This window comes from Suricata suricatta, chromosome X (assembly GCF_006229205.1).
Source record: "Suricata suricatta isolate VVHF042 chromosome X, meerkat_22Aug2017_6uvM2_HiC, whole genome shotgun sequence".
In the NCBI taxonomy this organism is placed as follows: domain Eukaryota; kingdom Metazoa; phylum Chordata; class Mammalia; order Carnivora; family Herpestidae; genus Suricata; species Suricata suricatta.
Genome location: NC_043717.1, coordinates 1,151,141 through 1,163,549, shown reverse-complemented (window position 1 = coordinate 1,163,549; position 12,409 = coordinate 1,151,141). Strand labels below are relative to the sequence as shown.

At 52.4% G+C, this 12,409-nt stretch overlaps 1 protein-coding gene across 4 annotated transcripts in view; it reads right to left on the bottom strand.

Moving 5' to 3' along the window:
• Window positions 1-548: 548 nt before the first annotated feature.
• Window positions 549-12,409, bottom strand: part of XG (Xg glycoprotein (Xg blood group)) — a 25,222-nt gene continuing 13,361 nt past the window's right edge. The window contains exons 5-11 of one of the 4 annotated variants that reach the window (XM_029930968.1): window positions 11,721-11,783; window positions 10,047-10,109; window positions 8,270-8,332; window positions 4,924-4,986; window positions 3,249-3,308; window positions 2,448-2,564; window positions 549-2,028 (exon numbers count right to left, since the gene is read on the bottom strand). In XM_029930968.1, the coding sequence (XP_029786828.1) occupies window positions 2,012-2,028; window positions 2,448-2,564; window positions 3,249-3,308; window positions 4,924-4,986; window positions 8,270-8,332; window positions 10,047-10,109; window positions 11,721-11,783 (446 nt within the window). In that variant the 3' untranslated portion in view covers window positions 549-2,011. Of the gene's footprint in view, window positions 2,029-2,447; window positions 2,565-3,248; window positions 3,309-4,923; window positions 4,987-5,468; window positions 6,044-8,269; window positions 8,333-10,046; window positions 10,110-11,720; window positions 11,784-12,409 lie in introns of those variants that run through there. The other 3 variants (XM_029930969.1, XM_029930965.1, XM_029930966.1) reach the window with 3 other exon arrangements.

Below are 12,409 nucleotides of genomic sequence, written 5' to 3'. Positions count from 1 at the left end.
CTGGAACCTCATGCCCTGTATCAGTGGGGTTTGAGGGTCAGGACCAAGGAGAAGGTCCTCCGGCAGGACAACTGGGTCCTGTCACCACAGTCCTGCCCCGAATACCTTCCCGAAGCTCTTCATTTAGAAAGGTGCTCATTTGCCAGACCTAGAACCTTCCTGCAGCCTTAGAAATAGAGGCGGCACGCCATTGGCCAGCGCGGTCACGTGTCTGTCGACATTGGCAAAGGGTTCTGGGAATTGTAGTTCGGCTGGGAAGCCTGGAGCCTCGCTAGGGCACCATGAATTCAGAAGAGAGAAAGAGCAAGTTTGGTTGGGGGAGGCACTGACCTGGAACGCTCAGTGTTTTTCATCAGCGTCTGCAGTCCTCAAATACCTGCCGTGTCCCTTGGGACAGAGCAGAGGTCACCTCAGGCACAACACACACCCAACGGACACACAACCAGGGCCAGGAAAAGCTTTACTCGATGCCTTATGGTTTTCAGACTTTTTCCAGAGCTGTCTCATCAATGTCGGTGGGAAATAGAAGAACACAACAACCCATGTGGCGTGTTTTATTTCTTAATACATTTATTTTTTTACACTATTTGTAAGTGATAAATGGATTTATGGCAGTTACAGAAAACAGACGGATGCAGCTCATTATAAAGGCTGTAATTCCGTCCAGGTGGCCGTGAAGCTGTGCATGTGTCTGTCCGTAAACACGCACACACGCACACACACACTTTTTATCAAGACTCAGAATAAACTCCTACCAAAACTCACAGGTACAGAAAGAGTGTCAGGATCGTGAGACTGTGTCACGTGACGGGAACATGGCAGACGCGTCACCGGAGGACATTCCCATCCTGACAGGAACCCGATAGGAACCACGGCCGATCTGAAAGTGCTCACGGCTCACGTGAGTCATGGACGCGAGACATCGCATCAAGGCCATGAGCTGTAGACTCCTTTTTCTCTGTGGGGAGGTGTTTCTAGGCCTTTCTGCATTCAAGTTCTCTTTGGGGACCTACCTTCCAGTCCATAACCATGAACACAGCATAGGCATCAATTTAGGACTTTCCTAGGCCCCCGTTATCAGTTCCAGACTGAAATATGTGCTGATATTTAGCAGGAACTGCACTAAGCATTTACGTGAGTTGAATGAAACTCTATCCAGGAGCCCAGATCCTTCCTTTCCCACCTTCCCCTAAAATGTCGCAAAAATAGAAGCAAATACCTACTATGCGTTTTAGATGCTTGAAGACGTAACGACTTTCTACTCCACTAAAACGAAGAAAAAAGTATAAACCCAGGAAAAGGACTCCATTGCCTTAGACACAGTTGCCCACAGACTATGACATGAAATAAAAATGTGAGAAGATGGAACAGGCACAAATCAGAATTGCTGGCCCCCACATTCTCCCCAAAATGTCAAAATCGTAAGATTTCACAGGAAGAACGGAAACAGTCTGCACAGAAGGATTGCCTGGGATGGTTTGACACTGGGGAGTGTGCACACACAGCAATGAGGATCCCCAGCCCTACTGTGCGCAGAGAAGGGTTATGTGGTCACAGCCAGCGCTGGGGCAGCGGGAATCCTGCCTTCCTGTTCCAGCTGGAAGGGAGGGTTCTGGATCCCTGAGGAAGACTCCGCATAGACCAGGTCACTCCCCAGAATGTGCTGGAAACCCCAGAAGGAGACAGCACCCCCCGCCCCACCTCCCATGCCCTCGGACCCCTGCTGTACTTTGGGACAATGAGGTAGTTCTGGGAAACCCAGCACAGCCTTGAAATCTGGTCCGAGGCGTCATGGAGCCCACAGACAAGAGTCGTCTTGGGACCCAAGGCTAACTTATCTTTATAATCACCCCCCAGCCCCACGGATCAGAAATTCTTTCTCTGGTGGCTGGTTTGCCCCCCACACAGAAAACACGTGTGACAGCCATGCAAGGAGCTGTCACAGGGGCAACGCACGGGGACCTCGTCCACACTGAGCTGCTCTCAAAGCCACCGCGGGATCCCGAAGCCGTCACACGTGCGTCGGCTCTGAAAGGGAACAGAGAGGACACACTGTCACAGCCGGGCACAGCGGACACCTCCACGGTGTGATTTTCAAGCATTACCATCCTTTTCATTTTTTAAAATGCTCTGCCACTTTTCAGGGCTTTGAACAATCCTCCATTAATTGAGCCACTATATCTTTTTGAAATTCTTCCCACAAGTTGTTTCCAGATTCTCCTTCCGACGAGGGCTTCCCTGGACCAACCTCTAGACCCCCTGGGTTGAACTCGGAGATACTGTTTTAGCAACAGAGCCCCCCTGTCTGTCCTCAGGGCCGTTCCCTGACTGGCACCCACCACCTCTGCTCCCCAAGGGCCTCCACCAGTCGGTGTGGGATTCTCCAAACCCAGGACCCTGGCGACCAGAAAACCACGGAAGAAATTATTACAGAGCGAGACACTTGCCATTTGTCCGGAAACAATTTCTCCCCCTGTTCCGCTGGTAATATCCTGCCGCGGCGCCCACCAGGGTCACCACCAGCACGGACACGATGGGAGACACGATTTTCGCGACTGTGTTACCTGCCAGGAGGAGAGAGTGAGAGGCCCTGAGAAAACACGCCCACCTCTCGCCCTCAACTCTGTACAAATAAACAGAGAAAATCAAATGAGGAGCTAGAGGAAAGGATTCGGTTCCTACCCTGCGTCTCGATCATGACCCAAGTCTTACCCGTGCAGGACATTTAGGCCATAATATTGCCAACAAGATGCCTTTGATTTGTGTTTCGTGTATTTGATGGATTTGTACTGTTTTCGAAGATGAATATTACATGTGGCAAAAAAAATGTGGAGCGACTGAACGGCTCAGGCGGTTAAGTGTCAAACTTCAGCTCAGGCCATGATCTTACAGTTCATGGGCTTGAGCCCCCACATGAGGACCTCGCATGACAAAACCCAGCACTTGGAAAGAGAAGAAATCACTGCTTCCATAGGTGCTGGCCCCCGCGCCCCGTGTCAGGCGGGGTTGAGCCCCTGGGTGTCGTCGGGATGGGTCAAGGCCCTTCGTTTGCACGCGCTGAAGAAAACACAGGCATCAGCGGCACCAGGCACGCCCACGACCCAGTGCCATAGGCAGGCCGTGTCCTTATAAACTTCCGTCCAAATGTAAGGACAGCAGGTGCCCGGGGAGGAGCAGAAGTTGAGGCCAGCGGACCTTGCACGGCGCTGTGACAGGGGCTTTTGTGAGCGACAGGCCCAACCCCTTACCTTGCTCGTTACCTTGGTCGTTGCCGTACGAAGAGTATCCGTTTCCGTATCCGTTTCCGCCTGCAAGGCAAGAACCAGGGCGCACCTCACGTGTCTGTCCCCAGGATGGTCCCCCGCGGGGCTCACAGCTCGACACTCAGCAGACAGGACCCGGATGGGGAGCTCACCTTCTCCCGGGAGGGATACGCATGTGCAACAGACGTGAGCTCACACTCACGCATGTGCACACACGAACTGATGTATGCATGCATGCACACCTCCACACGTGCGCACACACAGCACCACACACCTCCACACACACCACACATGTGCATGTGCACACCTCCATGCACATGCACATGTCCATACACTTGCACACCTCCACACGCATACTCCACGCCCGTGCACACACACACTTCCATGCACGCACACCTCCAGGCAGTGCACATGCATGCCACACATGCACAAGCACTTCCACACACATGCACACGCACACCTCCACACACTTGCACACATTCACATCTCCACGCACGTGCACACCCCCCCTACAGAGGCGCACACGCACATCCCCACGCAGTGCACGCACACCACACGTGCACACTCACCTCCATACACGTGAACATGTACACCTCCACACACCACACACGTGCACACCTGCACATGCACACACAGCCCGACACACCTCCACACACACCACATATGCGCACATGCACAAAATGCATGTGCGCACACACTACTCCAGGCACCTCCATACGTGCACATGCACACCTCCACGCATGTGCGCAGGCACACCCCACACACTTGCACATCACACCTCCACGCACGTGCACAGCACACCTCCACACGTGCACACATGCACACTATTGCACACACACACTATATGAACTGTAAGCAGGGCTCACTCCCTCCCCAGAAAGGAAAACAACGTTGCCGACAAGAAAGGCACACGAGTTAGACACTGCTGGTGGCCCCGCGTCCACACGGGACACAACAGGACGCGCCTCCCGCCCGCACTCAGTCGGCTGTGAGTTCCCGAGGACAGCTCCCCCTCACACAGCGTGTACGACACGGCTCCTTTACCAGAGTCCTTTCCGTAAGAGTCGGGTCCTGAGCCCCCTCCACGTGAAACGGAACAGAACACTCTGCCTCGTCTGCCCTGCATCCGGGTTCTTGTGCCCCAAAGAACCTGCCGGTCAGAGCAGAGGCCGGTCCCCTATCCCCATGCGCACGGCCCCTCATCCGGGTTCCTGCGCCCAAAGGCCCCTGCCGGTCACACCAGAGGCCCGTTCTCCATCCCGTGCGCACGGCCCCTCATCCGGGTTCCTGCGCCCAAAGGAACCTGCGGGTCAGAGCCGGGACCGGTCCTCCACTCCGTGCGCATGGCCTCTGGAAACCCCAGTCCGTGGGCGGAGCGTGCGGGGGACCCAGAGGCCTGGGAGGCGGAGGCCCCGGGAAAGAAGTTCCCGCTCGGAAACACGTGTGAGCCACAGCGGCCACTATCGCGATCACGAGCCCTAACTGATAAGGGCGCTGCGCCCCGGGGCAGGGGGTTCCCGGACAGCACGGGGGCGGAGCCGCGGGATCGCGGGCTGGGCCTCTGCCTCGGGCGCTGGGAGCCCTCGGGATCTTTCCGGGTCGGCATTCGGCCTCCAGGGTCCGTGTCCCTAGCGCCCCTAAGACGTCGCAGTGCACTTACCTGCTCCGCTGTCTGAATAGTCGGGCTGCGGGCGCGGGGGCGGCCTGGGCCTGGGGTACACGCCTGTCGGGGCACAACGCGGCGGGGTCAGGGAGTGAGGACCCCTTTTCGCCCCGGCAGCCGCGCAGTCAAGGAAGGGCAGCCCCGCACGCTGGGCGTGTCACCGGGACTTCAGGGGTGTCTCCAGGGAGCGCACGGCCTTGCGTCGCCGCTGTGCCCAAAGCCCTGCCCAAAGCCCGGGGCACAGCCTGCAAGACCACCCGCATCGCTTCCTGGCCGCCCCCACCCCAACCCCCAAAGGCTGGCTAACAGGCACATGCGCAAGACGCTTCTATGAGATTCCTTCCAGAAGGGGCACACTGGGCGCATTTCTGGAATGCCAGTGCAGGTCTGGCTGGCTGCTCCTGCCTTGAGACAGTCACGTGGTTCAGAACGCCCTCCTCCCCACCCCCGCCTCCCAGGGACCCCTATCCCTGAAGCAGGAGGTTGTTCGAAAGAGGAACTGCAACATACAGAACTCTGCAAACGGGTAGGTTTCTGGAAGGAAGAGAATTATCTGAACTTAGGCAAAGCTTCTGTATGAATTTCCTGTAATTGTCATCACAAATCCCACAAATGACGCATGCGGAGGCCACACACAGGGATCCCCCACCGGGCCTGGAGGCTGGGGGTCTGAGATCCAGGCAGGGCTAGGGCTGGGGGTCTGAGACTCAGGAAAGGGGTGAGTCTGAGGGACTTAGATCCGGAAGGGGCTGAGGCTGGGGGTCTGAGATCGAAGCAGGGCTGAGGCTGGGGGTCAGATACAGGCGGGGCTGAGGCCAAGAGTCTGAGATCCAGGCGGGGCTACTACGAGGAGTCTGCGATCCAGACAAGGTTGAGGCTGGGGGTCTGCGGTCCAGGCAGGGCTGAGGCTGGGAGTCTGAGATCCAGGCGGGGTCAAGGGTGCGTCCTGCTGAGGCCTCTCTCCTAGGTGTGCACACACTGTGATCTCCCCATGTCCTCACGAGGTCCTTTCTTTCGGTGTCCGTGTCCAGATCTCCTCTTGGTTTAGGGACACGGGTTACTGTCCCTGGGCTCATCCTAATGACCTCATTTTCATTGGTTGTCCTCCGTGAAGACCCTATTTGCAAACAGAGTCCCATCGTGAGGTCCTGAAGGTTAGGGATTCAACGCACAAATGTCGGGAGGGGGCGGGGACACAATGCATCCATGGTTCCGTCCTGGTTCCTTGCAAGCCAGCGCAGGGACCCCACTCCTGGGATCACGTGACAGCATCAGCGAGCGAACACGGAGGCTCTGGAAGGAGCAGGTGCAGACACAGGAGCCCAGGGGACGCCAAGGAGCAGCGACCACGTGGAGAAGGTGTGTGTAGACGGGAATGTGACGTCCTCCTGCGTTCGTGTCTCCAGAAGACCCCCACCGCCCCTCGGGGCTCTGTCCTTGTCCTAAGGGATCCCTGACTCAGTCCTGCTGTGTTGGGACCCCGATAAATCCCCCGGGACCCATGCGTCACAGCAGGTGGCCCCTTGCAGAAAAGCCCAGAGCATTCCATCTGGAAGCTCTTTCTCAACGTGGCTTAACGGTGCTCAGCTGCATTTTTCCACAGAATATTCCAGAACACACCACACACTGGGGACTTTCTGCACTGCTGTCAACGACCCCTTGTCCTTCTGAAGTGACGCATCCAGGAGCCCCGGGTGGGCCCGGGTCAGGCATGGGATTTCAAGGCCATCTGCCCCTAGACAGTATGGCCAGCCGCCATCATCGTGTTCTCCAAGACCTCATGTCCCCCCTTGGGTTCGTGCGTGCGTGGAGTTTCAGCAAAGTGAGAAAACAGATTCCAGATGGCACCGCAGCTGGCTCTCTGACTCCCAGAGGGTCCCCTCCCACACAGGGCCTCGCCCTTCACTTCCCGGAGGGTGCTGGTGAGTCATCTCGTCCTATTGACTGATCATGTGCATTTAACCCCCCGTTTCCCCAAGACTTCACACAAAATATCATGGGGTGCCTGGGTGGCTCAATCAGTTAGGCGTCTGACTTCAACTCAGGTCATGATCTCATGGTTTGTGGGTTCGAACCCCACGTCGGACTCTGTGCTGACAGCTCGGAGCCTGGAGCTGCTTCAGATTGTGTGTCTCCTTCTTTCTCTGCCCCTCCCCTGCTCATTCTTTGTCTTTCTCTCAAATATAAATAAAAATATTTTACTGCTTTATATTCTGTGTCTCTCTCCCTCTCTCTGTCCATACCCCAAACATGCTCTGTCTCTCTCTCTCAAAAATAAATATTTTACAGGCACCTACATGGCTCAGTTGGTTGGGCAGCCAACTTCAGCTCAGGTCATGATCTCATGGTTTGTGGGTTCGAGCCCTGCATCGGACTCCGTGCTCACAGCTCAGACCCTGGAGCTGCTTCAGATTCTGTGTCTCCTTCTCTCCCTTCCCCTCCTCAGCTCACACTCTGTCTCTCAAAAATAAGTAAACATTAAAAATTATTTAAAATTTCACAAAACAGTAAAGAAAAAGTAGAAACATTTTTTAAAAAATTTTTTAAAAGTAAATTTCAGGAAGAATAAGTTGGAGGAAAGGGTCTTGCACCCGGAGTGTTAACACTGGACAGAAATTTTTTAAAGGAAGGGTAAAAGGTGACGTGAGCACCTGTGATCTGACGCTGAGGGTGTTATTGTTGCTTTTCAATTAGGTAACGGTTTCCTTGGATCCTTGTCCGAATGTTGAGGGGCCCCTCCTGGGAGGAGATAAATTTCTATCCAGCTCCGTGACAGAATGGGATTCTGGGACCGCTTCTGAGAGCCCTTCACTTAGCCCTGCTTCGTGCGGCCCTGCCTGGTCTGCTTTTAGGTTTTCAGCGCTTTGTGATTGCTTAGGACTTTATCAATGTTGTCCATCAATTTCCTTTCACTTTTTTCTTTTTTAAAGAAATCTATGAGAATAGCATCTCCAGGGTTTGAAATGAGGCAGACATGGAGGATAAATGACATACAATACACACCACAACACAGGTGGGCTTTTTTGGGGAGCAGGGGGGACATCGTTTGGAACTGTGCAAACATATGAAAAAGGAACTTCTCCTCAGCCTAATTAACAACGCATTGCAATAACATACGGTATCCACCAAGCAGATGCTATTTTGCAGCAGTCAGAGTGATGGGGAATGAAATGTGTGATTGGGGTTTAGCCTTCCAGTTCCCGCTGCTTGGGAGTCCGACCTGGTTCCTGCAGAGTGAGAGCCGTTCCCTATTTCAAAGGCAGCTGAGGAAAGCCTGCCGGCAAGACAAGGCAGGCTCCGTCCACGCAGGGTGGAGAGGACACTGAAGGAGGACCCCGCTTACCTCCACTGTTGTCAGGCATGCCCGGCTGGGGGTCATAGGGGGGCCTCGGCTTCGGGTAGATTCCTGCGGGGGAAAGGACAGTGCACATTTAGCAAGAAAAGTAGCATTCTGATAGCCACAGCCTGTGAAATACGAGAGTCAACAAAGCGAGAGATGCCCTATGTCACTCACACCTGGTGCCCATGGTGTCATAGATGATCCAAGACCCGTGGAACATCCCTGAGCCTCTAGATGTAAAAATCTCAACTCTAGAACCTAAAGAAAACCCCCATGTTGGTACACACACACACACACACACACACACAACCACACAACCACTCATCAATCCATCCATCCACCCAACCATCCATTCATCCATCCATCCATCCAACCATCCATCCATCCATCCACCCAACCATCCATCCATCCGTCCAACCATTCATCCATCCATCCATCCATCCATCTATCCTTCCACCCATCCATACATATACCCAACTATCCATCCATCCATCCACCCAACCATCCATTCTTCCATCCATCCATCCATCCATCCATCCATCCATCCATCCATCCATGCCTTCATCCAACCATCCACCCATCTAACCAGCATCCATTCATCCATCTATCTACCCGTTCCACCATCTGTCCAACCATCCATCCAACTGTCCTTCTACCAATCCCTACCTCCCTCCGTGGACATTAGCTTATTGCCAAATTTTGAGATTGTGAATCATGCTGCTGGTATATACCAAGGAGTGATATTGCCTTCTGGGTGGAGGAGCGCCTGGGGCGCTCAGTTGGTTAAGCGTCCAACTTCAGGTCATAATCTCAAGGTTCATTGGTTTGACCCCCATGTTGGGGTCTGGGCTGATAGTTCATAGCCTGGAGCCTGGTTCTGATTCTGTGTTTCCCTTTCTCTCTGCCCCTACCCAGCTAATGCTCTATCTCTCAAAAATAAATAAAAAAATTAAAAATTTTTTCTTAAAAAGTAAATTCCAAGAGGAATGACTTGGAAAAAAGGATCACGAACTTGGACGTGTTAATTCTGGATAGAAATTTTTAAAAGGAAGAGCAAATCGTGACATGAGCACCATTAACTGAGGCCACGGTATTACTGTTGCTTTTCAATTAGGTAATGGCTTCCGGGGAACCTCGTCCCCACGTTGAGTGGCCCCTCTTGGGAGGAGATATAGTTCTTTCTAGCTCAGCGCCAGAATGCTGACACTGCTCCCGGAAACCCTTTACTTACCCCTGCTACACGCGAACCTAGCCTGGTCTGCTTTTAGGTTTTCAGTGCTTTGGGATTGCTAAGGACTTTACCTATGTTACCCGTCTGTTTCCTTTCACTTATTTTCTTTTAAAAAGTCTATGGGAACAACATCTCCCAAAGGTTTGAAACCATGCAGACACAGAGGATAAACGACACACAATTCACAGCACGACGCAGGTGGGATACTTTTGGGGGAACGTCATTTGGAACCATGCAAACACGCGAAGAAGGAAACTCTCCTCAGCATAACTAAAAATGCATCTCAATAATGTGCAGTAACTACCAAGCAGATGCTATTTTGCATCAGTCAAAGCAATGGGGAATAAAATGGGTAATGTGGGTTCAACCTTCCAGCTCCCCCTGCTTGGGAGTCTGACATAGGTTCCCGCAGTGAGAGCCATTCCCTGTTTCAAAGGCAGCAGAGGATAGTCTGCCAGGACACAAAGCGGCTCAGGAAATCCTGCAGGCAACACAAAGCGGCACTGTCCAAGCAGGGTGGAGAGGACACTGAAGAAGGACACCGCTTACCTCCACTGTTGTCAGGCAGGCCCGGCTGGGGGTCATAAGGGGGCCTCGGCTTCGGGTAGATTCCTGCGGGGAAAAGGACAGTGCATGTTTAGCAAAGAAAAGTAGGCTTCTGTTAGCCACAGCCTGTGAAACATGAGAATCAACACAGCGATTGATGCCCTATGTCACTCAACCCTGCTGCCCATGGAGTCATAGATGATCCAGGACCCGTGGAACATCCCTGAGCCTCTAGATGTATAAATCTCAAAACCAGAGTTTAAAGGAAAACCCGAGGTAGGTGCATGCACACACTCGCACGCACGCACGAGCGCGCACACACACACACACACACACACACACACACCCAAACATCCACCCATCCATCCAACCATACATCTATAGAACCATCCATGATCCATACAGCCATCCATCCACCCACTTATCCCTCCCTCCTTTCATGGACATTAAGTTATTGCCGACTTTTTGCTATTGTGAATCATGCTGCTGGTCTGTACCTTCTGGGTGGAGCAGCACCTGGGGGTCTCAGTGGGATAAGTTTCTAACGTCAGTTCAGGTCATGATCTTAGGGTTCATGGGTTTGAGCCCCATGTTGATCTCTGTGCTGACAGCTCAGAACCTGAAGCCCGTTTCGGATTCTGTGTGTCCCTGTCTTTCCTCCCCTCCCCAGCTCATGGTCTCTGTATCTCTCAAAAATTAATAAAAACATTTTTCTGCCTCAGATTCTTGGTTTCCCCCTCTCTGTGCCTTTCACTTGTTCACGTTCTGTCTGTCTCTCTCTCAAAAATAAATCAACATTAAAAAAATAAAAAAGAGAAACATTTTTTTATGGTTTTTTTTTTTAATAGTTTATTGTCAAATTGGTTTCCATATAACACCAGTGCATACAAATCACAGCACAACGCAGGCGGGCTTCTGAGGGGACATCACTTGGAAACATACAAATACATGAAAAGGACTTTGTCCTCTGCCTACTTAAAAATGCATCACAATAACATACAGTATCTGCCAAGCAGACCCTATTTTGCACAGGGAATGAAATGGGTGATGGGGGTTCAGTCTTTCAGCTCCCCCTGCTTGGGAGTCCGACTTGGTTTCCTGTGGAGTGAGAGCCATTCCCTGTTTCCATTTTTTTTAATGTGTATTTATTTTCAAATTTTTTAAATATTTTATTTATTTTTGAGACAGAGAGAGACAGAGCATGACAGGGGGAGGGGCAGAGAGAGAAGGAGACACAGAACTGGAAGCAGGCTCCAGGCTCTGGGCTAGCTGTCAGCTCAGAGGCTGATGCGGGGCTCGAACCCACGCATGTGAGATCGGACCTGAGCCAAAGTCGGAGGCTTAACCCACTGAGCCACCCAGGCACCCCAATGTGTATTTATTTTTGAAAGACAGATGGAGACAGAGACAGCGCGACCAGAGGAGGGGCAGAGAGAGAGAGACAGAGAATCTGAAGCAGCTCTAGGCTCCTAGCTGTTAGCACAGAGACTGATGTGGGACTTGAACTCACAAAACGCAAGATCATGACCTGAGCTGAAACCTAACGCTTATCCGACAGAGACACCCAGGCACCCGCTGTTCCCTATTTCAAAGGCAGCTGAGAATAACTCGCTGGGAAAACAAAGCAGGCTCTGACCAAGCAGGGTGGACAGAAGTCTGAAGGAGGGCACTGCTTACCTCCACTGTTGTCAGACATGCCCGGCTGGGGGTGATTGGGGGGCCTTGGCTTGGGATAGATCCCTGTGGGCAAATGAGAGCGCACATTTAGCAGAGGAAAGTAGCCTCTGTTATCCTCAGCCTGTGAAACACAATGATAGATGCCTCATGTCACTCACACCTGCTGCCCATGGGGTCATAGATGATCAAGTGGAACACCCCTGAGCCTCTAGATGTAAAAAAATCTCAAAACTTGAATTTAAAGGAGAATCCCACATGGCGGCATGGACACACACATACACTTACAAACACAAAAACCCAAACACCAACCCATCTATCCATTCTTCCACCCAGCCATCCATCCATCCACACATCCATCCATCCATCCATCCATCCAATGAACAAACTATACATTTATCCATCCATCCCTCCATGACACATACATACATCCTACCATCCATCTATCCATCCATCTGTACTTCCATCAATCCATCCATCCATCCATCCATCCACTCAAACTATCCAAACACATCCACCCACCTATCCAACCATCTAACCAATCATCCATCCAACCAATCATCCATCCATCCATCCATCCATCCATCCATCCATCCACACATCTATCCATCCATCCATCCATCCACACATCTATCCATCCATCCATCTATCCATTCATCCATCCATCCATCCATCCATCCATCCATCCATAC